The sequence below is a fragment of the Aspergillus terreus genome, genomic scaffold (assembly GCF_000149615.1).
Source record: "Aspergillus terreus NIH2624 scaffold_1 genomic scaffold, whole genome shotgun sequence".
NCBI lineage: Eukaryota > Fungi > Ascomycota > Eurotiomycetes > Eurotiales > Aspergillaceae > Aspergillus > Aspergillus terreus.
Genome location: NT_165972.1, coordinates 568,022 through 593,219, shown reverse-complemented (window position 1 = coordinate 593,219; position 25,198 = coordinate 568,022). Strand labels below are relative to the sequence as shown.

Here is a 25,198-nt window from a genome sequence, read left to right as displayed (position 1 = left end):
CCCCCCCTGTTAGACGGCCACGGCGTCTACGTCCAGTACACCGGGTATCTGGGGCTGGATGCGGATGCGCGCAGGTTCATGGCGCGGGCGGCCGAACGCGCGCACCACCGCGTACGGCGACCATGACTGGTGGACGAGGCTGGTTATCGAGACGAGCGGTGAGTTTGGTTTTTTTTACACTGTTTGTGCTGGGGGATGGGCTGATCGGTGAAGCACCGAGGTTCAAGTGGTTGGAGCGGACGATGTTGGTTGGACGCGGACGTTGGGTCCGTGAGGCGGATGTGCGCGCTGTCGAGTATCAGGTCTTTGAGGTTTGTCATGGGCCTGGGGAGGAGCGAAGTGCGAAGCTGTAGTTGATTAGGATGAGGTAGTGTGCTGTACGTAGGATGGTGGGCCGACACGAATCATTATCATTATATTGCATACGCATCGAATTATTCCGTACAATGTACAAAGCCCAGCCTTCAGGCCTGCCCCTGCTGCTGCTTCCACTGGTGCGCCTTCTGCAACAGCTTCGACAGGTTCGCCGCCGACTGGTCGTCTGCCGGGAACACGTAGTCCATGTACTCCTCGTAGCGGTCGTCGTCCAGCTTGCGCCGCTTCTTGACCCGCCGCGGCATCTGCTTCTCGATCTTGTCGATATCCTCCGGCGATCCGTGCGTGTGTTCGAACGAGCGCCATGCATTGAGGAGTTCCACGCGCTGTACAGGATTAGCATTGCGATGAGATGACGGGATGACGGATGGCTTACCTCTTCTTTGAGCTCCTTCTCCTTGAACAGCTTGTGCGCGCGCGTGAACACCGCCCGAGCGCGCCGCTTGGCCTCCTCGCTGATCGGCCGCTCCTCGTCCTCTTCCTCTTCCTCCTCTTCGCCCGGCACGTTGATCTCGAACCGCGCGTAGTTGATCCATACCTTGACGTGGTCCGTCTTCTCCAGCAGCCGTTCGTACAGCTGCCGCACGCGGTCGTACTCGCCCTCGTACTCCTCAAAGTCGATGTACGATTTCCACACCAGCTCCGGCATGTCGAGCGTGGGCTGGTCGATGCCCAGCTCGTAGATGGCCCTCGCCCGTTCGGTGTCGTCCAACCCGCGCTCCAGCTCCGCGTACTGGATCCACGCCTGGCTGTTCGACGCGTTCCACTCGATCTGCTTCTCATACAGCGTCCGGCACCGCCACGAACTCGAACAGCTGCCGCTCGAGGTCGATATATCCGCGGAAGAGCTTGTCCTTCGGGCACATGCCGATCGCCTGGCCCAGCGTCTTCCGCGCGGCCTGCAGCTCCATCTGTCGGATCTCGAACTGCGCCTTCATGAGCCACACCTTGGCGAACGTGAACTTCTTGTGCGGGATCAGCTTCAAACACTCGTTATAAACCTGGCGCGCGCGGTCCATATCCTTCGCCTCCATCTCCTCCCAGATAGCGTAGAAGATCCACAGGTAGATGTATCGTCGCCAGTGTCGCTTCTCCTGCGACGGCGGGATCTGTGCGATTGCCCGCTCGTAGACGTCCCGCACACGGTCTGCGTCGCCCGAGGTCTCCTCCAGACGGGCAAAGTCAAACCACACGTCGTAGTTGCGCGGGTTCTCCTTCAGCTGCTCCTCGTACTGCACCCGGCGCTTCGACAGGATGACATCCTCCACGCCCTCGCGGTCACCGAATTGCTTCTCGAACGTAGTGTACGCCTTGTGCAGCGTCATCGCCTTCGACCGTGGCAGCCGGTCCAGCGCGTACTTGTAGATCGCCCGGGCCCGCTCATACTCCTTCAGCTTCGCCTCGAACTTGGCATACGCGATGAACAGTTTCTCATCCATGAAGTCCTCGCCCAGCGTCTCAATCGCCACGCCGTAAACCTCCCGCACCAGGTCGCTCGTGCCGTACTCCTCCTCGAAGCGCGCCCACTTGATCCAGTTCCGCGGCTCGGGGTGCACGATCGTGAAGCGCTGGAAGATGGCGCGGGCGCGCTCGAACTCGCCGTACCGCTTCTCCAGCTTGATGTAGGCGCTCCAGGCGCCCTCGTCCGGCTCCCACGACATCCACCGCTCAAACACCTGCCGCGTGCCGGGGATGTTTCCGAGCGTCTCCTCCATGTAGACGTACTTGTACCAGAGCTTGTCGACGCGCGGGAGGATGGTGACCGCGCGGTCGAGCAGGTTGCGCGCGTGGTTGATGTTGCGGTTGCGCATCTCCGCCTCGATGTACCGGATCCAGAGCACCACCGATGTCGGGTTGACGTCCAGCGCGCGCTCGAAGATCGACCGCGCCCGCCGGAACTCCTTCTGCTCCAGCTCCCACGCCGCATACCGCATCCAGTTGTTCATGTTGATCCGGTTGCGCCGCACATAGTCCTCAAACTCCTTGCGCTTGCGCCCCTGGTACTCGTGCAGCTCTTCCAGATCCGCGAACCGCTGCGTCGGCGCCGCCAGCGCCGGCTCCTGTCGGTCCACGGCCTCGCGGAGCAGCTGCTCCGCTGAGATCTGGATAGGCGCTGCGGCCTTGTTCTTGACCCGCGGAGGGCCGCGAGAGGTCTCCATGGTGGGTGTCGCGGTCACGTATCGTTCGATTAGGTTGGAAAGTGCAAAGTATTGTGTCCTGGGGTGATGATGAAGTCAATGCTTTGCAGGAGGGTGCTCCCCTGGCAGAGTGCCGGGTGGTGTTGACAGATACGTGGCAGTGGAAACCACTGAATGAATGAGATAGTCGTCAAGATAAATTCCACGATGCGGCCCAAAAGTCAGAAAGCTGCGTTGGTGGTCCGTCTCGCCACCCGGGAACGTGGATGACTAAGCTCTTCTTGAAAAGTGACGGAGGCAAGCAGCAACTGAACTCTCCCAGTCTCACTCACCCTACCTCATTGCAATAGCTCACTTGTTGCTGTACCGCCGCCGTCACCATGTCGAATGCTGAGGAACTTCTGCGGGACTTTGAAGATGACGACGAGGACCTCCAGGAGGGCGGCGAAGCCATCGACGAAGATGTGGACGAGGAGCAGCAGCACCAACAGCAGCAGTCCGCACCGGAGGTCACTAACGAGTTTGAAGTCGCCATTTCGACGGGCGACGAGCTGACACGACTACACAAAGTCCTGCGCGATCACTATTCGATCCGATTTCCCGAGCTAGAAACCCTGATCACGAATCCCATCGACTACGCCAAGACCGTTGCCATCTTGAAAAATGGCCCGCTCAACGACATTAAAGGCCTGTCCACGTCGGCCGACAACCCGGTCGGCGCCCCGCTGAAGTCCATCCTGGACGGCCCGTCACTGATGGTCGTCGCCGTTGAGGGTACAACCACCCGCGGCCGGGAGATGACCGACGCCGAGCTGAAGATTGTGATGGACACCTGCGAGCGGATTCTGAAGCTCGACCGCGAGCGCACGGCACTCACACAGAGCATCCAGTCGCGCATGAGCCAGATCGCGCCGAACCTGGCCGCGCTGATCGGTCCCGAGACGGCCGCCCAGTTCCTCAACCAGACGGGTGGGCTGCGCGAGCTGGCGAAGATCCCCGCATGCAACCTCGCGGCGCAGGGATCGAAGCGAACGGAGGGGCTCGGCTTTGCTACGAATATCGGAATCCGCTCGCAGGGCTTCCTCTACAACTCGCCGATCATCCAGGAGATCCCCAACGACCTGAAGAGACAGGCGATGCGCATTGTCGCGGCGAAGATGGTCCTCGCCACCCGCGCAGACGTCTCCAAGTACAGCCCCGATGGCTCGCTGGGCGAAGAGCTGAAACAAGAGTGCTTCCAGCGGCTGGAGAAGCTGACCGAGCCGGCCCCCAACGCGGGTGTCAAGGCGTTGCCCGCCCCCGATGACAAGCCGTCCCGGAAGCGCGGTGGTCGCCGCGCCAGAAAGGCGAAGGAGGCTGTGGCCATGACGGAGCTCCGCAAGGCCCAGAATCGCGTTGCGTTTGGCAAGGAGGAAGCGGAGGTTGGATACGGTACGGGCGAGGGAACCGTCGGCCTGGGCATGCTGGGTCAACAGAACGATGGGCGGATTCGCGCGACGCAGATCGATCAGCGGACTCGCGCCAAACTCTCCAAGAACAACAAGGGCTGGGGTACCGCTACGCCTGTCAGCGGGACAGCGTCGTCTCTGCGCGGATTCGGCCAGGGTATGTCTGGCACGGCGAGTGTACTGCAGGCTAAAGGGCTGCGCACGTCTGGCGTCGGCAATCTGGGCAGCAGCGCTGGAACGGCTAGTACTATTGCGTTTACGCCGGTACAGGGACTGGAGCTCGTGGACCCCAAGGTACAGGCGGAGCTGAATCGGAAGCGCAAGGCCGAGGAAGATCGGTGGTTCAAGTCCGGCACGTTTACGCAGGTTGGTGGCAACCAGAGCTCTACCAATACGACATCGCAGACCGACAGTGCTGGGTTCAAGGTCCCGGCCTTGCCTCCGAAAAAGAAGGTCGACACGGGAGAGGGCAAGATGGGTCCGCCTCCGCGTCCGTAATGTCGCTGGGGCTTTGCCTTTGCTGCTATTGTTTTTCTTCTGTTCTTATGAGCATACCACAGGCGTTTGGAGACTGACTTCGTTTGGCATGATACCAAAGATACATGTACGATCGACTTCCGAGGAAGTCAAAAATGGGTTCGTGAACAATATACAATTATCGGTCACGTCATTTTTATATTGTTAGATCAGAAACCAACATTAATCTGTATTGATGAAGGTCATGCACGGTAAGAGAAAAAAGAGATGTTATGGTACAGAGCGTACTATATAGGCCGACATATTCCGCGAAGGGCTATACGACGTAACAGGGGCTTCAAAGGCCCTGGCAGAATAGAAGAAAATGGAGATAGATAAGAAAGAAAGGCAGACATTCCCGTCGTTTACTGGGAAAGAGATGAGCAGAACACTCCCTACCAAGTTACTCAAGCACTCTGGAATCAGAAATTATTCGGACATGTCTCAGAGAAAGGCCGTTTATCACCGTCCATCAAGTGAGCCGCGTCAAAGAAGGCCTGGGTGGTCTCCTTGTTGTTGTCACAGATATATCCACACCACTTGGGACGCGAATCGTAGCCATAAGGCATCAGGATGGACTCCTTGCCGTACCAATCACTGTTGACGGTCTCGGCAATATTGCATACGGGGATCGTCCACAGGCCCTCCATCGCATTGCCTTCGAACCACGGGTTCGCACCGGCTCTGTACATGTCGTTGATTCGCGAGCGCCACGTCTCCGTGGTGTAGTTGTAGCCTGCGACTCTCCAGGACTTGACGGATGAGATGACTACGTTCTGCACCAGTCAGTATAGGGGGCCAAAGAAGTGCGAGTGTTAAGGAAGCAAGAGCCAGCTTACCCAAGGATTGAGGTCTTCCCAGTATGGACCGCTGCCTCCATGGGTCGACAGATACGGATGGCTGCCCATGCGGTCGGCGCCCCAGGGCCGACTAACCCAGGAGATAGATCGACCGGCTTCGAGGCCAGAGCCAACGCCCCACTGGTAGCTGTAGAGATACCAGGCTTTGTTGTCGTCGTCGCACCACCAGATCATCTCGTATCCTTCCTTGGAACCGGTGGAACCGATGCCCTGGTCTTCGCTGCAGGAGGCGCCGCCCAGGATGAACACCTTGGACTGGCGCCACAGGTAGTTAATCACGGTCGACTTGAACGCGTTCGTCATGTTTTGGGACATGTCGAAGTAGTGGCTGGACAGGAAGGATCCGTCGGATAGGATGTCGCGGAGGTCCGACGAGTCGCCGAGGGGGTTTCCGCTCGTCAGGTTGTTGTATAAGTCTTGGAGGCCGCGCTCGCAGTCCTCCATGTAGTTGCTCATCTCGTGGCCTACCTCGCTGGCCTTGATCAGGTAGGGGTCACCACTAGTGCAGGATCGAGATTAGTATGCATGTCTTGTATCATATGTGATCGTTAGTTCAAGGGGGCTACTTACGGCGACGGCAAACCACCAAACACCAGAGTCACGACGTTACTGAACAGCGCGGACGCCACGGCCGCCGGCATCACAGCACCGCCCGTTGCAATGGCAGCGCCCAGACCAAGAATCAAGCCGAACGAACGAAGACCCTCGGACAGATCCATGGTGGAGTCTTGACTGCCGTCGTACCAGAAGTTCTGGACCAGGCTGTTGATGTCTAAACTTGTCTTGGTGCCCGCGCTGTTGAGGATGCTGTACAACGTGTTGAACTGGGTTTGCAGGTTGCTGAGGGAGTTGGCAACATATCCAGTTTGCGTACTGCTCGCCAGCGGATCAGCGCGGGCCAGCAGGTTCCCTTGAACGCCTGTCTGCTTGACCGGAATGCATGGGACTTGACAAGTGCCATCGATGGGACAGGTCCAGCCCGGGTCGTTCAGTGCCAGCTCAGCGAACGTGTTAAGGAACCCGTTCTGGCTGATTGCGGCCGCGTTCGCGGTCCACCAGTTGTCCAGCCATGTGCCCGTATTGGATTGCTGCCAGTCCGCTTGGTTGAGGCTCTGTAGAGACAGGCAGTCGGTGGAGTTATGTGGATGCAGCGGGATGCTCGAGTTGGAGGGCTTGGGAGGACTCGGGATGGTGGTACTGGTCGAGTTTGGACTCCGTCCCATGCGATGGAAGCGCTCGTGGAGCAGCTCGGCATCACCAAGAGTGCCCAGCGATAGGGCAGTGGCAGCGATTGTCCAACGCATTGTGCGGAAAGCAAAGACGAGCTTCTCAACAAACAGAGGAGAGATGGTGCAGTTGAATACCAAGTGAGTGATTGCAGACATCCGCGATTTGACCAGTTTATATACCCCCATACCTACTCCATGATCCCCTTTCCCACGTAGTATTCATACTGTAGAGACGCATCACACCAGGACCCCATCGCCGATCTGGAACGCCCTCAGATCCTGGCAGTCTGTCGTTATTACGCATCCAGTCTTGAAGAAGAAGAAACCGTGCTAACGGCTTAGCGCATCCTGGTGGCTGCCATGCCGGCCCACGGCCCCTGGCAGGGTTGCAGAACTAAAGACGGTGCTCCAGCAGGAGGGAGCGTAGCCCAAGCAAGTAACTCATCAATCTATCCAAATTGGGATCCCCGTTCTACGTCGTTGTCGAAGGAAGAAGGGACATGCACCAGAATCCTTCTGCAAGTTGAGTACTGCCGGCCCGGTTGAGCTGCTCTGCTGCCGGTTGCCGGCCAGGTAATGATGGACATTGTCGGAGTATCTTTTAACAGGATCTTTCATCTGGACCCTGGCTTTGATATGGCATACTGATTAGGACCTCGGGTTGGGGCATGTCTGATGACAGAGGCTGGTCAGGGTATACAACAACGGACGCGGAATGAGCGGCATAGAGACACTCTTTGATAAGTATCAACCAGATTCTTCCTGTGCGTCCTGTATCCGACGGCCGTCTGAGGGAATGAATGGTCGAGGGATACTTTGCCACCAGAAGGAATTAGTCGCGGTTGGGGCCTTGTCTCGGTTGGGGAGAGACATGCTTGACTGCGCCTGTCAGGAGGATCAGCGAGGGATTCATTCCGTCCTGCTCGTGCTGTTTCTTGGTTTACTCGATTGGGAAGTTAAAGGATCCTAGGACGATTATTTGGTCGGGAGATACATCGCACGCAGACTTTTTTCCAGTGTTCCCCCTTACGCTAGATGATAGTCACCCCTTCTCAACAATATTGAGTGCTGATGGAGTTCAGTATGCACGTTGTAATTCCTTGCCCCGGTGGGTTTGGAGCAATTGTAGGAACAAATATATCTTGCGCAATCACTCGGCCTGCGAGCTTAATTGCTTCATTTCGGATATGTGAGTTATCACCATCTGTAATCTTTCATGAGCAAACGTAATGGCTCTGGCAAGTTCCCCTCCATTTCCCCAGACCTCGCTACCCTCGCCATCAAGCGGAAGCCTCCCAATCCTCCTATCGCCGGAGCCGCCAGCGCGCAACCACCGAGCCAACGCACCGTCCTTCATTGCATCTCTCTGAGCAAGCTCAATAGGTCCGGCTGTACGTGGATCCGCAAGAAGAGCATAATGACCCGCATCCCATCCGCCCTCAACACCATCCAACCCCTCCACGGTAGCAGGAGAGACATCATCCCAAACAGCCTCGTCCGATCCGAATGCACGCTCGATAAAACTTTGACATGCAGGATCATCCTTGCAGCTGTTCTGGAGCATCTTTAGATCATAAACACCCGCTACTCCCACGATCACTGCTGGAGATGCATATGTCCACTCGGATTCTTTAGAGCGAAACCGGCCCATCACGGACTGAAAGGCGAGCGTGGCACCGCAGTTACACCCAACAAAAATGTATCTGGAACCAAATCCAAATTTGCGCTGCAGGGAAGCGAGGGCAGCTTGGACGTCATGGATATTGTCTGGGTGAGGGCCTAAACGGTAGGAGATAGATGCAAATGCAGCGATGGGGAGAGAAACAGTGCCACATGAGGAGGCGAGGGCTGTTATAGTAGGGGTGAGGAAGTCGAGTGAGGCTTGGATTGGGTCATGCCAGGCGCCGCCACGGATGAGTCTAGTCAGTATATTAGTGAGTAGATACGGAATCTAGGGTGGGGTCGTGTCGGGGTTTTGGCCGAGGTGGTCAAGGTATTCCGAGAAGCTGGTGGGAGGAGTACATAACCCAGTAGCCCTCAGTAGAGGGGATTTGCCGTGGAGGCTTTGCGATTGTCACAGTTTGTAGGGAGTGGTCTGTCTTATAATGAAAGGTTTCTAAATGCATTTTGTGGTTAACAGGAGAAGAAGCCGTGACGGGAAGCACCAAGCTAAGGCAAAGGTATATAGTGTGACTGGCTGTGAGTATAGAAAGACCACAGTTGCAGAGCGAGATCTTTCGACGGGGAGCTTAAAAAACTCAGAATTGGCTATACCTGGTTTGTCCTAGGACTTCGTATTGCGGCGTCGTGTGTAGAGGCCGACCACTACACATCGATCATCCACTGATGCGAATTCTCCATATTGACAAGGGAGGCGTTTCTCTATCATCTAGTACGGTCTTCCAAGTCGATCGCGACCGCGAATCATCAGGCAGGCAGATAAAATCCAATGCATGGTGTTTATTCGTTGCATGGAGGAGAGATCTCTATATGCAATGTAGAAGAGAACAAAGCCCATCATTCGATAAAGGCAATCAGTTGCCCTCCAGCTGGGTGATCTTGATTCCCTCCACATTCACGACGACCTTTTCAGCCAAGTCCGAAGGCGTGACTTGAATCACCTTCAAGATCTCATGGGTCTTGGCCGGATCAACGATTTCAATATCCCGCTGACCACCAATCTTACCATTGACCAACAGTTCCAACCCATTCAAGGCATCGTCTTCCGGTGCTTTGAGGCTGCGGTTGACCGGCGTGATGGACCCTGGCCGGATGAAGATGGGCAGGGTGTCAAACCCATGAGTTTCCGTGTACCATCTGCCCGGCTCATACGTCTTGGAATGGTCAAACCAAGATCTCCACTTGCTCTGAGTATCGTCGGCGCTGTAGGGAACGTAGAAGGTTACATGACCCTCCTCGCTAAAGACCGGCGCCACTAGCAGGTTGCTTCCAAACATATACTGCGTATCGATGGCATAGGTATTCAGATCTTCCGGGAATTCCAGGAACATCGCCCGCATGAGCGGCGTGCCATTGCGATGGCCGTCCAGGGCTTCACTCAACATGTAAGGCGTAAGCATGATCTTTCGCTTAGTGCAGTCGCGCAACACCTCGCTGCAATCCTCTCCGTAAATCCAAGGCACACGGAAGGACGAAGACCCGTGTAGTCGGGAATGTGACGACAACAGGCCAAACTGGACCCAGCGTTTGTACAACGCCGGCGCAGGCGTCCCCTCAAACCCGCCGATATCCGACGCCCAGAAGATATATCCCGACAACATCAGCGAAAGGCCTCCACGAAGAGACTCGGCCATTGCCTCAAAGGTACTTTCACAGTCACCACCCCAGTGGACTGGGAATTGCTGCCCGCCTGGGGCTGCACTGCGCGCGAACAGCAGGCCCTGGGACTTGCCCATCCGGTTCGTCATGACCTCGTACACGATTTTGTTATAGAGGAAGGCGTAGTAGTTGTGCATGCGGACGGGGTCGCTGTTATCATAGTAGCAGATGTTCTTGAAGGGAATTCGCTCGCCGAAATCGGTCTTGAACGAATCCACACCAAGGTCCATTAATCGCTCCAAGTGGCCTGCGAACCACTGGACCGCTCCAGGGTTGGTAAAGTCAACGACTGCCATTCCAGCTTGCCACAAGTCCCACTGCCAGACTGACCCGTCGGTACGCTGTCTTTATTAGCAGCTGGCGGACTGTGCTGGGGATTTGGACCAACCTTGATGAAATACCCATTCTTCTTCCCTTCTTTGAACAGAGGAGACGCCTGACCAACGTATGGGTTGATCCAAACAGAGATCTTCAGGCCGCGTTCCTTTAATCGCTGCAGATATCCAGCCGCGTCGGGGAACATGTCGGTATCAAACTCAAAATCAGACCATTGGAATGATTTCATCCAGAAACAATCGAAATGGAACACTCCTAACGGAATATCCCTGTCGCGGAACCCATCCAGGAACCCGGTCACCGTCTGTTCATCATAGTTGGTGGTGAAGCTAGTGGTCAACCAGAGATTGTAACTCCACGCGGGCACGAGGCTGGGCTGGCCCGTGAGCTGGGTATACCGCTTCAGCACTTCTTTCGGGGTAGGACCGTAAATGACAAAGTATTCGATCTCCTCGCCGGCCACAGACATGTTGACGCGGGTGGTCCGCTCGGATTGCATCTCCAGACTCACCCGTCCGGCGTGGTTGATAAACACACCATATCCAGCCGAACTCACGTAGAAAGGAATATTCTTGTAGGCCAGGTTGGATGAGGTGCCTCCGTCCTCGTTCCAAATATCCACGGACTGTCCATTCCGGAGGAAGGGGCTGAACCGCTCACCCAGGCCGTAGAGCTTCTCGCCAACGCCCACATCGAGGCCAGCTAGCATGTAACCCTGGCGCTCCATGAACATCCCATCCTCATACTGCGACTTTGAGGTGGTCTGGTCGCGGACATATCCGAGCGAGCGGAACGAATGGCCGGTGAGATTGCCTTTGGGGCTGGAGAAGCGGAAGCCCAGGTTGTTCTCTGACGTGGACACGGCCAGCTTTAGAGGACCGCTGCCGTAGACAATCTGTTTCTTGTCTTCGTTCTCGATCTGCACCGGTGCGGAGGTCTTGTGCAGTTCATACTCTGGTCCGCGCTCCAATCCACCATCCCTAGTACCGTCAGCATGCTCTGCATTTCAAGAAGCCGCGAGATGGACTAGGTGGACTGACCAGTGCACCAGCTTCACGCCGATAATCCCTTCCCCAGGGGAGGAGATATGGGCAGATAGAGTCCCTGTCGCTTCGTTAGCTTCCCGGCGATCTGTAGGGCTTGGGGTGCAAACCTGAGTTTAGGGTGTCGCCGCGATGGCGCTGTGTTTTAGCCAGAAGCAGGTCGACGGTGTTTTCAGTGATGTGGGCTCGTTCGACGTGGTTCATCCAGTCGATCTGGATGCCCTCCTGTAGCGGGTTTTAGCTTATTCACAGCCCTCTTGGAAAGGAGACGAGGAAATAGCGTACACGCAACAGCCACATTCCCTCGGTGAACTTCATGGTGGGTGTTTGAGATGAGTGGTATTTGATCTATGTTGAGTTCGGAGCAACTTGAAGCTCTTATATGTCCGCTATGACGGGTGGGATAATTGCGGAGTAATTAATCCCGAAATAAATGAATGATACTCACAGAAGATAGACTAAAAACGCCACTTTGTTAGCCTCAAGATGGGACCCCGGAACCCCCAATAGCCTCGGAATAATGGCTAAATGCTGGCTAAATGCGTAAGCCAACCCCATGGGGCCATTCTTCCCCAGCTTGTCCTAGCCATAGATCTACAGCAGTCCACCTTGTCTACGTATGGCGCTAGGATATTTGCATTCCTGCTATGCTACGCGGTGGCTTGAGCTTGTTTCAAAATACGCAACGCCATCATGTCGAGTTAAGTTGGTGGCTTTTTGTTCTCCCGGATGCTCGATGTGATTCGGAGACGATAGTATATAATCCCTCTACAGTCCGTGGTTGGCTTATGTATGATTACCGTCCTGAGAAGTCCAAACCCATTGACGCATCACCATGGGCAAACTATACACCATCAGTCTGGCAACGTTTGCCGCAACCGGCAGCTTTCTGTTCGGTTACGATTCGGGTATTTGTTCAATCGTAGGATACAGCACAAGGGTAGTGCTGATGATGCAGGTGTCATGACCGACGTGATTGCTTCGCCGAACTTCCTCGACTACTTTGACACGACCAAGACGTCGTCTATCATCGGAGCGATTAACAGCACGTTTTCTGGTGGAGGTGAGTATTCTGCTCTGGATACACCTTCCTAAACCTGTATTGACGATGAGTAGCGGCTGTTGGCGCCCTCACGGCTGGGCTCACCATCGATCGTTTCGGACGTAGAAGAACAATCCAGATGGGTGCGCTGTTGGCGACCATTGGAGCAATCCTGCAGTGCGCAGCCCAGAATCTGGCCATGATTCTGGTGGGACGTATTGTCGCGGGCTGGGCCGTGGGCGTTCTGAGTATGGCAGTCCCTGTGTACCAGGCTGAATGTGCCCATCCAAAGACTCGTGGATTGTAACTATCGACCCACCCTGATTGAGCAAACCGAGGCTAATGTACAACGTCTACAGTATCGTTGGTCTTGCGCAGCAAATGATCGGGGTTGGCTTCATTGTCAGCACGTACGTTGCCCATACCCCCTCTCTCGCCAGGATCAATACTCATATGAACCTACCAGATGGATCGGCTATGGCTCGCTTCATGCCCCCGTCACCAACACGGTGCAATGGCGCTTTCCACTCGCTTTCCAAGCCCTTCCCGCGTTCATGCTGTTCATCGGCATGTTCTGGCTCCCTGAATCCCCTCGGCATCTCATCGAGAAAGACCAGGACGACGAGGCCATGCGCATTCTCAAGCGTCTCCACTACGACGGTGCCAACGACGCATGGATCCAGACGGAATTCACCGAGATAAAAGCCACTATCAACGCGGAGCGGGCGATCACAGCTCCCGGCTGGCTGGTCATGTTCAAAGTGCCGCAGTGGCGGACTCGGTTGCTGTAAGTGATCTATGCGGTTAAACATGACTCCGCTAACTGTCACTAGGCAAGGAACACTGGTCCAGGTGTTCACCCAGATGACCGGTATCAATGTGATCAACTACTACCAAAATATCATGTAGGATGAAGCCTCTCCAGACGATATCTTGCCCATGCTAATCCACTACAGGTACGAAGCGCTCGGCATCACCGGGAACCGCGCAACCCTCGTCACCGGCATCTACAACGTCGTCGGCCCGCTGTCCAACTTCATCTTCATCACCTTCTTCCTCGACCGCGTCGGCCGGCGCCGTCCGCTTCTCTTCGGCGCTGTGGGTATCACCATCGCGCTGATCTGTGAAGGCGCCTTGAACTCGCAGAATCTCGACGGGACCAAGACCGGCTACAGTATTGGCGGCGTCTTTTTCCTCTTCAGCGTGACGGTCCTCTTCTCCATGTCCTTTGGCTCGATCAGCTGGGTGTACATGTCGGAGGTCATGCCAATGCAGATCCGTGGAAAAGGGGTTGCGTTTGCCACGGGTATTGGCAATTGGACGGTTAGTACGCTGTGGAGTCAGGTCTCGCCCATCGCGTTGGGGAAGATCGGTTGGAAGTTTTACTTTATCTTTGCGGCTTGGAGTAGGTTGTCCTGAATATTTGGTATTTTGGCACTGCTAACGACGTTAGATGTGGTTGTGACGATTCCTACGATCTTCATCTGGTTCAAGGAGACCAAGCAGAAGTCCTTGGAGGAGATTGATCTCCTCTTTGGTGGGAGGGCGTTGGGAGTCTTGGATGATGAACTCAATCCGAAGGCCTTGGATATGGAGTCGACAGCGGCCGCTACGCAGATTGAGCGAGCTGATGTTTGAGGTTTGGGGTGTAGTTGCTCCTGGTATATGGATGGCAGAGGGTAACCTGAAGGAGAACGAAGAAACACGCAACAAGCTGATACTGATACAACGCAGACATGAGTATCTTAGAGCTAATAATTATATTCTCCTAAAAATGAAATTATATCGAACCCATGAAGTGATGACTTCTGTTGCAGTTCGGATGCAGATACAGTCCCATCACGCCACCAGTCTCTCTTCACAATCCAAAACAGGGTCCATTGTTGACCACTTATCGCACTGTCTTGGAAACGGGTAACGCTTTTTCACATGCGAAAGAATGATCCCAGTCTTCGCCTCGTCATTCCCTATCGGAACTCCGGATGGCACCATAAGTTCCAAGGATACGACAGAGCACAGTCAATATTCAGGCTGAATACTACAAGACCGGCTGATTGCCGCATCGCCTAGGCCGGACTGACCCCTCACACGGTGACAACCGAAACATCGGCCGGGATACTCCCCACGCTATGGGGTGGCATGTGGCATGTGGCATGTTCTGGAGAACCCCGGACCCCGTTCTCTTTCTCTCGCCGGCCCGAACCCTGGGAAGAGGACGCATACTGGCCCGTTCTCCGTTGGACCCGGTTCCCTCCCACGATCCAGAGCTGCTCCTTATGACCCATTGAATACAGCAGGAGCTAGTTCGATCATATGACCAGCCCGAGATTTCTGTGTCCGTGGCGGGTCCGTGGAGATGAGCGCGGGATATTGACGCTAGCCGTTGTCAGGGTCTCTGGACTGCCGCTGGAACAGGCCCGAAGGATCAGGAATACCACGGAATCGTTCAACACTGGCAGGTCGGCATCCTGTATCGGCACACTTGTCTCCAGGATCGGACTTCTAATCGATGGACCTGATGCTGAGACATTACGAGCCGGATAAATACTCTTTGAATTGTTGGTCATGAAACAAGGTTTCTCGGAAGGTCCTAGCGGTGTTAGCTATCTCGTGTCATCCTTGGAGCATGATTAGACGCAACGGGCGGCGGACAAATCGCTGCGACAATGTGGTTATTCTGCACTAGCCAAGGTTGGTCCGGGCCGACGAGCCAGATACCGATCCTTTCTGTCAGGCTCCATTTTGCCAGTACCATTGAAGAGAAGTCTTCTGATTACGGAGCTTATCCGAAAAGTATAGCGCAAGATAGATAAGCATACAGGCTGGGAGGGAGGAGGTCCCCTCCACCAGCGTATTCTGGGGTTGACTATATGGCGAAGCATGACAACATCCACGCGATATTATGGACATGTCTCAAGAGAACTGAACATTCGGTGCGAGTCTACATGTTGTAGCTGATACGGCCTACATAGGTACCGGTATGTCTCCAGTAGGAGCGTAAGTGGACTTCCATTGAGCACTCACTATCCACCCGGTACTATTGCCAACAGCACTGCAGGTGCACAGGCCGTCTTTATGGACAGACATGCACCTATAGCCAGTAGGTAACTAGGACCAGACTTGAGGATTGATGTGATTGTGTATCTACTATCGTTGGCCACATCGGACCGTTTTCAGCAATCGCAGCAGTGGAACTATATACCGGAGCCCGGAGAGTACGTTGTGCTGGTGGGAAGAAGCTCGACGAATATCGTCAATAGCCGGCCATCTCGATTCTCTCGATGAGAAATAGTCCTGGCCTGTGCGTGCTCAAAGGCATTTGCGACAACACAAGTTTGTTCCGACATCACTGCCCTGAAAGGGGATCGCGCGCAGCACCATATCCAAGCGGATATGAGAGAAATGGGGAAAGAAAATCATTAGTTTTGTATTCATCCTTGGTTGCTTCGTGAACAACGGTCTATGTACTCAAATGGTATCTTGTAAACTTTTCGTAAATCAAGGTTGTATCAAGCAGTGAACAGCGAGTCTTCCTCCCGGAGATATTCTCCACAATCTGCTTGACGGAAACAAACAATCTCCGTCGGACTCGCGCGCTGCGCCGCAGCGGGAGCTTTCGCGGCAATGCCAAAACCGAGCGGCATATCCTCCGAGTCGAAAACCACAACACCACTATGTTCCGGGCACTCTTGAGACCAGCGAGCGACGTGTGCCTTTACAGCGTGTCCCCCGTAGAGGAAAGGCATGACTCCATTAGGGCGCAGGTAGAGTTTGTGGCGAGCGATTGGGGCGATGACACTGAGGGCTGTGATGTGCAGACGGAATTTACCGGACTTCGTGAAACGACCTAGCAGACAGGCGTTAGTCTCCAATTCGGTCTTCGAAAAGTCGTAGGCGCAGGCGCTCTACTCACCAAGACATGTCCCACAGGACAGGAGGTTCTCCCGAGCGATGGAGGTGGCTAGATTGGCGAGAGAAAGGCGAACAAAGTAAACGCGACTTTGCGCCAGACGGAAAACCCAGCGATCAGGCTTGCCCGAGCTGTCGGTGGGAGTGAGGAGATCTTTTACTGATGAGCCCACATAGACTGTCAGTTTCTCCAGCACCGTCCGAAGTTCTTGTTCTGTGAGGGGACGCATGATGACTGTGATGTGATTTTTGCGGATTGGCAAAAAAATCGAGGTTGTAAAAAAGAAGCTAAAGTCGAGATCTTCATGTGGGGCCGCCCGCGGAAAATGTGTTAGTCCGGGCTGCCAATCAACGCAACGCACAGTACACCTCCCGGGCACCAATCATGTTTGTCTATTCTACCTTTTCTTTTCTTTTTCTGGAAATCTCTTGATGTACCTGGTACATACTAGGTAAGGTAGATACCTACCTATCTTAGGTACCGGGTGCCTTACCTACTACCCTAACTGCTCCTATGAAATATTCGAACTTTAACATATTGCTGCTACTTTCAAAATTGAGATGATTAGTATAAATATCCAGGAGGACCCGGCCCTGAAGAGGTGCCTCAAACTGTTGGAGTGACCACTGGCCAAGACGAGGCTGCAGGAAAGGTTCTGTACGGCCATGGGGCTGTGCTAAATAAATACCCCATCATCCGACCAGGCTGCTTCATCAATTCCGCAGCCCAACCCCCACAAGCGTTCATGTCTGTAGATGGGTTGCTGATGAAGGGAACAATCATGTCAACAAATACAAGGTACCGGACTATTGGCGTCTCTTCCGTGTCATATCTCCATCTTTAGCTTACCAAAATATCTGCCAGCGAGCCACTTTCGCCGGAAGACTACCAGGTGGGATGGATATGTGCCCTCCCACTGGAAACAGCAGCTGCAACGGCGCTTTTGGATGAGGAGCACCCATCACTAGACCAAGATCCCGGAGACACAAACGCGTACACACTTGGTCGCATTGGCCAGCATAATGTCGTCATCGGCTGTCTGCCTTTGGGCAGCATGGGAGAGAGCTCTGCAACAGCAGTCGCCAAGGATATGCTCCGGAGCTTTCCCAACATTAAGATTGGCCTGATGGTCGGAGTCGGAGGTGGCGCACCAGGCCCACCGAGCGAGAAACCCGAAGATGATATCAGACTGGGCGATATCGTCGTGAGCAGACCGGGTCCTGGTCATGGTAAGCGGATATCGACCCATGTAAGATCACCCAATCACTAATTACGTTGTTAGGTGGTGTCATACAATATGATTATGGCAAGACACTTTCGGAAGGGGAGTTCGTGGATATTGGGTATTTGAACCGACCACCCAACGTGCTTCTGACGGCCCTTACAAAGCTCTTGTCGCGGATTGAGCTCGAAGGCTCATCAGTGTCGCGACAGGTAGCTGAGATTGGGAGGAAATATCCTCAGAAAAGTCAGGACTGGAAGTATCAAGGAGTTGAGAATGATCAATTATATGGGGAAAGCTTCCGACATGCTGACATCCACCGTTCCTGCCAGGATATCCACTGTGCTGAATCTGAAGATCGACTGGTGTCTCGAAAACCCAGGGACTCGACAGACCCAGTCATCCATTGCGGGCTAATTGCGTCAGGGAATCAGGTCATGCGAGACAGTGTCACCCGGGAGAAGCTCCGAAAGAAGCATGGTGTGTTATGTTTCGAGATGGAGGCTGCTGGCCTGAACAACAATTTCCCGTGCCTCGTGGTAAGGGGTATTTGTGATTATTCAGACTCCCACAAAAGTAAACGCTGGCAGCCATATGCTGCGGCTGTGAGCGCTGCATTCAGCAAACAGCTTCTACAGGTCATTCCTGTGGCGCAACTTGAAAGGACCCCGAAGGTGTCATTCATCATTGGAAAATGTTAGTGGCACCCACGAATCATGGAATGAATACACGACTAATAAGTTGTTGCAATCCAGTGGAGAAAGAGGTTCAAAAATTGAGTGACAATATGAAACCGCTCTTACAGACACAGCAGAGCCAAGAACGTCAGAAGGTCCTGGATTGGCTTGCCCCAGGCTACTACCAGTCGCAGCACGCCGATATCCAACGGCATCTGGACCACGACTCTGGGAAGACCTTCACTGAGCATGAAGTGTTCAAGGCCTGGTCACGGGGAAGCAACGATGTCAAAATACTCTTCTGTCCAGGATTGCCTGGTGCTGGGAAGACGAGCATGGCCTCGATTGCCATACACAGGCTTCTTAAAATGCGAGAAGAACAACGTTCAGCCGTTGCTTTTCTATATTTCAACTACAATCTCCGACCCGAACAGACTCTCATGCACATGCATCGAACCATTCTGAGACAGCTGGTAGAGACTTTTCCGTCAATACCAGATGAAATCGCCCAGCATCATAGGGCTAACCGTGACCCGTCTTTACTTGAAATCTTTGATATGTTATCCAGCGTCATTGAGAACCATAATCCCGTGTTCATCGTCATTGATGCTTTAGATGAATGCTCGCCGGAGAGTCTAAGCGAGGTTCTCGATGCCGTCCAACGCCTGCAGAACCTAGGAGCTCGCTTTATGTTGACTTCACGTTTCAATACTTCGATTGAAGGACGATTTAGGCATGTGGATAAATGTTTCTCTTTGGAAATCCTTGCAGCCGACAAGGATATGGAGGCATATATTGCCCGAAACTTCGATTTCACGATCTTTTATCAGATACCCGATGAATTGTCGGAAATTGAACGGTTCAAACAGGTGGTCATCAGGGCCGCGAAAGGGATGTAAGACTCTCGCGTTCATTCGAGTTTCAGGAGTACTCACGAATCCAGGTTTCTTCTCGTCCGACTTTTTCTCAACCTTCTTAAGGACAAGTGCACTCGAGGGGAGATAGAAGACGAACTAGAGAATATAGAGAATCGCCGAACCAGGGACCCTCTTCATGAAGCGTACAAAAAGACTTTGCACATGATAGAGAACGGAGGTCGCTCCGAATGGGCCTATCGTGTTATGTCTTGGGTATTTCATGCACGGCGACCCTTGGAGGCTAAAGAACTCCAAGAGGCTCTAGCGGCGCAGACTCAACGGGACATGAACCGCCTCGACATGAACTACGCTCCTCCAGACATTCAGGCTGTCATCTCGTACTGTTCAGGACTTATAGTTCTAAGTCCCATCTCCGGGAAGATCGAATTTGTTCACTTCACAGCTTATCAGTACTTTGAGAACTACCGGCATGAGAACCCTTGGATCACCAAGTCTCGTCGGGAGATAGCGTTGGCTTGCCTTAAGTACCTGTGTTTTGACCCTTTTACAGCCAAACCAGGGCATGCTTCGTTTCTGGATTATGCGATTCATTTCTGGGCAGAACATATCAAACATGTCCAAACGGATGGAGAGGTGCGACAAGCTGCCAAACGATTTCTCCAAAACATATTCTTAACAAGTTCCGTCGATCGAATGCTCCCCGCCAATGATCACACTTATGTATCTCTCTCTCTACTCATCGATGATTTCGAGATGTTTAGAGCAACGGGCCTTCACATGGTGGCTAGATTTGGCCTCGTGACACAACTGGAGGACTTACTGGAGGGAACACCAGCTCCAGAGATCAATAGTCGGGATCCCTACGGCCAGACCCCTTTGATACTGGCTGTAAGATATGGGCATCAGGATGTGGTCGACATCCTTCTGAGCTGCAGCAACGCGGATCCGAATCTGACTGATGACGATGGCTTGTCGCCTCTCTCGATTGCATCGCAACTAGGATATTCGGGTATAGTTCAGTCCCTCCTATCAACCGGGAGGGTCGACCCTAATCATACAGCCTTGGATGGGTTGTCACCAATTATGTATGCCGCTAGGGGCGGTCACAATCTGGTCATCGAACTTCTGTTAGCAGACGAAAAAACCAACCCAGGCCCAGAAGAGCTTACATCGGCGGTCAGTATGAGATCAGCGGATGTAGTGAGGCTGCTTTTGGAAAGTGGGAGGGTTGGTATTGACTCATTCAAGGGAGGCAGCGGCGGCACGTTCATGATGGCTGTGCAGAGTGGAAGCAAAGAGGTGATAAACCTATTGCTGCAACACGGACATGCCAATGCACCGAGACCGTTAGGAATGCCGGCTCACGTGGCTGTCGCTAATTACATGGGCCTGCCAGCGTCCGACGACAGTCTAGAGAATGAGAAGATATTCTGGCTGGCGATAGAAAAAGGACTCGTTGACGTGGTTGTACTGTTGCTGCGCAACAGGATGGTTGACCCTGACCTGGCCGATTCTGGCGGCAAAACCGTGCTCATGGTGGCTGCTGAGAACAGACACAAGGAAGTCGTGGAGGCCTTGCTGCGGGTTGGCTCAGCATTCGCCGATGCGATGGCAGAGAACGGGGATACGGCCCTTTTTGTGGCAGTCGCTAGAAGAGACGTCGAGATAACCCGGATCTTGTTGGATATCGGAATTGCTGACCCAAATCTAGGCTGCCGTGAGTGTGGTTCATCCGCGTTCTGCATTCCTAACGACTAATGTCTTTGTGAAAATGCTTATAGAAGACCCATTCAAGTACCCACTTCCCTATGCAGTCAAAAACAACTACTTCGACATCATCCAAGTTCTTATCGAAATCGACCGGACTGACCCCAACCCGGGGTTCCAAGAAGCGATGGCCACCTGGCAAACTCCTCTGGTGCGCATATTTCTCTCTCTGCCAGGCGTGGACCCTAACATCGAGGACCGGAAAACCCATGAAACACCTCTGATGACTGCAATTTGCAGGCCAGATTTGGAGATGGTTCAAGTCCTGCTACAAAGCAAGACAGTAGATATCAACGCGCAAAACTCGAGGGGCGAAACAGCCCTGAGGACTGCAATTAGGTGGCGATATTTGGAGATGGTTCAAGTCCTCCTCGAAACCGGCAAGATTGATCCGAATCCGGAGTTCCAAGCAGCGGTGGCTACCTGGCAAATTCCTCTAATGCGCATATTTTTCTCTCTGCCAGGCGTGGATCCTAACATTGAGGACCGGACAACCGGTGAAACACCTCTCATGACTGCAATTAGCAGGCAAGATTTGGAGATGGTTCAAGTCCTGCTACAAAGCAAGGCAGTGGATGTCAACGCGCAAAACTCGAGGGGCGAGACCGCCCTGATGCATGCAACAAGCATGAATGACCTTGAAGTTGTAAGACTTCTTGTCGAGGACCGTGGCGCAGATACTGCTATACGAAGCAAGTGTGGCCGTACTGCGTCTGATCTCGTTGAGTGGGATATCTGGACTATGGAGGAAATCCACAGGCTGCTTTCTCCGAAACGATGCCGAAGTGTCAGGTCTGAGGGAATAGCCATGGTATAGGATGGGTGCACCCAGCCACATAGCAAGAGATTTGCCTCTGCAACGGCCCATGCTCCAGATTCAGGGGATTAAGATCTAGATTCACACGATTAATAGACAAATGACAGCAATACACGAGAGATCTGCATAAATGGATATGCTGTCCTGAGTCAGATTGAACGGCGGCTGTAAATTATCTGTCCTGCACGGCATGTTTGGCCCATGTCGGGGTCTAAAAAGGGAAAGGCGGCTGCTACGGAGATGACCCTCTCTGCGCCTCGACTCCAACAACAGATGGTATGCATCCACCTGATTTGTCGTCTTCGAACTTGATTCATTATTTATGGGCATTGGAAAGGCTTGAATCAATGAAGAATATGCTAAGCGACATGGTCCCATCGTCGGGCTCCCAAAAGAGTACTCTGGATCAGGGAATCGGCAAGGCGTCCAGGGTTGATGTGAATAAATTATTGCACAAACAATTCCCTTGTTTGTTATACTTTTTAAAGGAGCTTCATTTCCCATTTCCTCTGCATTCTCGCCGAGAAGAGAAATGTGATGCCCATTCAGTATCAATTCATTCGCGGGTTAGACTAGTACAACAACCGGAATGCGCTCCAAGGAGTCAGATATGAATGAGCAGCCCACGAAGGCCGCTGATCGTCTGTCAGTCGGTGATGTCGAGAGAAAGAAGGATGAGCTCCAAGATGGTCAGAACCAGCCAGCTCACACTACCGACATAGGATTTCCTTCGGGGTTGCGTCTTGCGCTGTTGCTCATCGCGGTGTACGCCAGTCTGTTTTTGGTATCTCTGGTATGAATGACAGTGTTCTATTCAAGTCTCATCCCAAGTCCAGTATTAACATCTATTATGCCAGGACCGTCTCATCATCTCACCGGCTATCCCCAGAATTACCGATCAATTCCACTCAATCACCGACATTGGTTGGTATGGAACGGCTTACCAGATAACCAGCTGCGCTTTCCAGTTGCTCTGGGGCAAGCTATACTCATTCTTCAGTGTGAGAGGAGTCTTTTTATCCGCGATCCTGTTTTTCGAGGTCGGGTCAGCGATTTGTGGCGCGGCCCCAAATTCAGTCGCCCTGATCATTGGGAGGGCAATAGCTGGATTAGGATCAGGAGGTATCATGGCTGGCACAGTATGCATATCACCTATCCCCCTAATCTAAGACTACGGGAGCTCATTTCTTGCTTTAGATTGTCATTATGGTTTATGCTGTGCCGCTTCACAAAAGGCCACTTTACATGGGCCTTTTCGGTGCCATATTCGGAGTGTCCTCTGTCGCTGGGCCACTTTTGGGCGGTGCGTTCACGTCTGAAGTCACTTGGAGATGGTGCTTCTACATCAATTTGCCCTTTGGGGGTGTCGCCATGTTCCTGGTTGCTTTCCTGTTGCATGTTCCGGAGAGAGACTCCACCAAGCTCCCCTTGAGAAAGAAAATCCTTCAGCTGGACTTTGCTGGAATATCCTTCCTGCTTCCTGGAATCGTCTGTCTCACATTAGCTCTGCAGTGGGGTGGAGTGGCTTATTCTGTGGGTAGCTGGATTTTGAAGTATAGAAGAGCATGTCATTAACCAAAGCAGTGGAATGAAGGTCGCATCATCGCGCTGCTGGTGCTAACCGGAGTATGCTTGATCGCATTTGTGGTGGTCCAGATATTCCTCCCTGACACGGCCACTATGCCACCACGCATCTTTTGGCAGCGAAGCATAGTCGCTGCCTTCTGGGCGAGTTTCTGCATCGGCTCGCAAATGATATTTGGTATACACTTCTCCCCTCCCAGTCGATTGCTACTAATCTGTATGCCCCAGTCTATTTCCTCCCCATCTGGTTCCAGGCAATCAAATCTGTCTCCGCGATTGACAGTGGCATTTACTTGTTGCCTTTGATTCTCCCCATGTTCTTCGCTTCCATACTGAGCGGCGGCCTGATGTCACGCCTCGGCTACTACACCCTATTCATGATTGCGGGCAACTGCATCATGGCCGTTGGTGCGGGTCTTCTTACCACTCTTCAAGTCGATACGCATCGTGGAAAGTACATCGGCTATCAGGTGCTGTACGGATTCGGGATGGGAAATATCTTGCAAGTGCCAAACCTGGCTGCACAAACCATCCTTGAACCCAAGGATATTCCCGTCGGCGCGTCGATGATGTCTTTCGCCCAGCAGCTGGGCGGCGCTATATTTGTCTCGGTCGGGCAGACGGTGCTGACCAACCGGCTGGCGAGTCATCTCGCCGGACTGCAAGGGTTCAGTCCCAGTATGTTGACGAAAATTGGGGCTACATCGCTGATCGATCAGCTACCTGCCTCAGTACGCGATACGGCTATAGCTGCGTACAATGAAGCGTTGCGCACGGCGTTTCAGGTTGGCCTGATCATCGTTTGTTTGACCATGTTGGGCTCCATGGGTCTGGAGTGGAGAAGCGTCAAGAAGTCACAGAAGCCGACGGAGACCAAAGATACCAGCAAGGACGCTGACTTGGAGGATGTTGTGGGCAAAGGAGGCGAGCAAGATGAGCCTTCAAAGCCAGAAAGGTGAAGATGCGATGAACTGGAAGGTGACGATAAATGGAATCACAGATGTACATTTTCAGTATCTATAGACTCATGTTTACAGACACATTGTCTGAACGCATGGCTTTCTCTCGGGTTATTCCTCTAGGATCACATTAGAATGGACAGAAATCTAAACCCGCGCGTCAACTAGACTAGAAGATTCGCCCTCCCTTGGAGTCCCTTATATTTTTCGTGCTACAATAAAGTACTGTGGCTCCTCCTCACACTCAGCTTCCGGGGACGGGACAAAAGTTCTTGTATGAGACTCGACCACAGCAAAGCCACTCGCCTCCAGAAGTCCCTTCCACCCAGGACGGGTAAAAAGCGTCGAGGTGACATATTCTCCCATGAAACTAAATCTCATATCCCGCGCACACCGGCCATCAGGATCATAACCCTTCCCCCGCATCTCGGGTTGGCAGTCTTCGGCTGCAAGGGTCGCAATGAAGAGCATACCCCCAACAGGCAAGCAGGCCTTCCACCGCAGCATGAGTTGTTCTATCTCCTCTCGGGTGAGATTGGAAAGCGACAAAATGTTGAAAACGGCGTCCAACTGCGTCCCGTCGGGGACGGTGTACTCTCGCATATCTGCGATGTGAAACTCCCCGCTCTGTACTGCTTCTTTGCTCAGTTCCACCATCACGCTCGAGACGTCGATACCGATTACGCGATGACCTGAGGAGGCGAGTTTACTGGCCACCGGCTGGCCGGTGCCACATCCAGCATCCAGGACGGTGGCTTTGCGTGGTAAATATGTCAGAGACTGCTCGATGAAGTCTAGGAGCGCATGATTGAATCCGAAGGCGGCTTCATATTCGATTCCTAAGCAGGAGTAGAACTCCGCATCTAGGGACTTTGGATTTGTAGACATTTGGCCGAGTCTGTGGGATGGGAATTCCTGGGCATCAAGTATAGTGAGGGAATTTGATACAAGCCCACGGACATGTCGACTCTATAAGACATGCACCCCTGTGGCGCTCTATGTTTGTTCCTCCAATTGGATTCCATGCTCGGTGTGGCGGGATCAGACATAGATCTGGC

General features: G+C 53.3%; 11 protein-coding genes across 11 annotated transcripts; 5 read left to right on the top strand and 6 right to left on the bottom strand.

Moving 5' to 3' along the window:
- Nucleotides 1-464: 464 nt before the first annotated feature.
- clf1 (putative cell cycle control protein (Cwf4)) lies at nucleotides 465-2,534 on the bottom strand (the record flags this gene model as incomplete). The annotated part of the gene is made up of 3 exons (XM_001210297.1): nucleotides 465-701; nucleotides 752-1,147; nucleotides 1,179-2,534. The coding sequence occupies 3 exons, from the start codon at nucleotides 2,532-2,534 to the stop codon at nucleotides 465-467; spliced, it is 1,989 nt and encodes a 662-aa protein (XP_001210297.1).
- Nucleotides 2,535-2,893: 359 nt separating this feature from the next.
- ATEG_00210 (U4/U6-U5 snRNP complex subunit PRP31) lies at nucleotides 2,894-4,459 on the top strand (the record flags this gene model as incomplete). The annotated part of the gene is made up of 1 exon (XM_001210296.1): nucleotides 2,894-4,459. The coding sequence occupies one exon, from the start codon at nucleotides 2,894-2,896 to the stop codon at nucleotides 4,457-4,459; it is 1,566 nt and encodes a 521-aa protein (XP_001210296.1).
- Nucleotides 4,460-5,045: 586 nt separating this feature from the next.
- Nucleotides 5,046-6,641, bottom strand: ATEG_00209 (uncharacterized protein; the record flags this gene model as incomplete). The annotated part of the gene is made up of 3 exons (XM_001210295.1): nucleotides 5,046-5,246; nucleotides 5,317-5,836; nucleotides 5,908-6,641. The coding sequence occupies 3 exons, from the start codon at nucleotides 6,639-6,641 to the stop codon at nucleotides 5,046-5,048; spliced, it is 1,455 nt and encodes a 484-aa protein (XP_001210295.1).
- Nucleotides 6,642-7,716: 1,075 nt separating this feature from the next.
- ATEG_00208 (uncharacterized protein) lies at nucleotides 7,717-8,692 on the bottom strand (the record flags this gene model as incomplete). Its single annotated transcript, XM_001210294.1, has 2 exons — nucleotides 7,717-8,485; nucleotides 8,589-8,692. 2 exons carry the CDS (start codon nucleotides 8,690-8,692, stop codon nucleotides 7,717-7,719), a joined length of 873 nt encoding a protein of 290 aa, XP_001210294.1.
- A 408-nt stretch (nucleotides 8,693-9,100) lies between these two features.
- On the bottom strand, nucleotides 9,101-11,602 carry ATEG_00207 (uncharacterized protein; the record flags this gene model as incomplete). Its single annotated transcript, XM_001210293.1, has 6 exons — nucleotides 9,101-10,246; nucleotides 10,294-10,629; nucleotides 10,753-11,221; nucleotides 11,282-11,345; nucleotides 11,395-11,509; nucleotides 11,570-11,602. 6 exons carry the CDS (start codon nucleotides 11,600-11,602, stop codon nucleotides 9,101-9,103), a joined length of 2,163 nt encoding a protein of 720 aa, XP_001210293.1.
- A 517-nt stretch (nucleotides 11,603-12,119) lies between these two features.
- On the top strand, nucleotides 12,120-13,964 carry ATEG_00206 (sugar porter family MFS transporter; the record flags this gene model as incomplete). The annotated part of the gene is made up of 8 exons (XM_001210292.1): nucleotides 12,120-12,192; nucleotides 12,243-12,347; nucleotides 12,401-12,629; nucleotides 12,686-12,736; nucleotides 12,793-13,113; nucleotides 13,160-13,231; nucleotides 13,283-13,731; nucleotides 13,780-13,964. The coding sequence occupies 8 exons, from the start codon at nucleotides 12,120-12,122 to the stop codon at nucleotides 13,962-13,964; spliced, it is 1,485 nt and encodes a 494-aa protein (XP_001210292.1).
- A 1,871-nt stretch (nucleotides 13,965-15,835) lies between these two features.
- Nucleotides 15,836-16,465, bottom strand: ATEG_00205 (ribosome biogenesis protein NIP7; the record flags this gene model as incomplete). Its single annotated transcript, XM_001210291.1, has 2 exons — nucleotides 15,836-16,173; nucleotides 16,240-16,465. 2 exons carry the CDS (start codon nucleotides 16,463-16,465, stop codon nucleotides 15,836-15,838), a joined length of 564 nt encoding a protein of 187 aa, XP_001210291.1.
- An 825-nt stretch (nucleotides 16,466-17,290) lies between these two features.
- Nucleotides 17,291-21,597, top strand: ATEG_00204 (uncharacterized protein; the record flags this gene model as incomplete). Its single annotated transcript, XM_001210290.1, has 5 exons — nucleotides 17,291-17,465; nucleotides 17,519-18,154; nucleotides 18,214-19,030; nucleotides 19,079-20,730; nucleotides 20,798-21,597. The coding sequence occupies 5 exons, from the start codon at nucleotides 17,291-17,293 to the stop codon at nucleotides 21,595-21,597; spliced, it is 4,080 nt and encodes a 1,359-aa protein (XP_001210290.1).
- A 589-nt stretch (nucleotides 21,598-22,186) lies between these two features.
- ATEG_00203 (putative MFS multidrug transporter) lies at nucleotides 22,187-22,766 on the top strand (the record flags this gene model as incomplete). Its single annotated transcript, XM_001210289.1, has 2 exons — nucleotides 22,187-22,390; nucleotides 22,455-22,766. The coding sequence occupies 2 exons, from the start codon at nucleotides 22,187-22,189 to the stop codon at nucleotides 22,764-22,766; spliced, it is 516 nt and encodes a 171-aa protein (XP_001210289.1).
- Nucleotides 22,767-23,579: 813 nt separating this feature from the next.
- ATEG_00202 (uncharacterized protein) lies at nucleotides 23,580-24,140 on the top strand (the record flags this gene model as incomplete). The annotated part of the gene is made up of 1 exon (XM_001210288.1): nucleotides 23,580-24,140. The coding sequence occupies one exon, from the start codon at nucleotides 23,580-23,582 to the stop codon at nucleotides 24,138-24,140; it is 561 nt and encodes a 186-aa protein (XP_001210288.1).
- Nucleotides 24,141-24,338: 198 nt separating this feature from the next.
- Nucleotides 24,339-25,102, bottom strand: ATEG_00201 (class I SAM-dependent methyltransferase; the record flags this gene model as incomplete). Its single annotated transcript, XM_001210287.1, has 2 exons — nucleotides 24,339-25,055; nucleotides 25,097-25,102. The coding sequence occupies 2 exons, from the start codon at nucleotides 25,100-25,102 to the stop codon at nucleotides 24,339-24,341; spliced, it is 723 nt and encodes a 240-aa protein (XP_001210287.1).
- Between the last annotated feature and the right edge of the window lie 96 nt (nucleotides 25,103-25,198).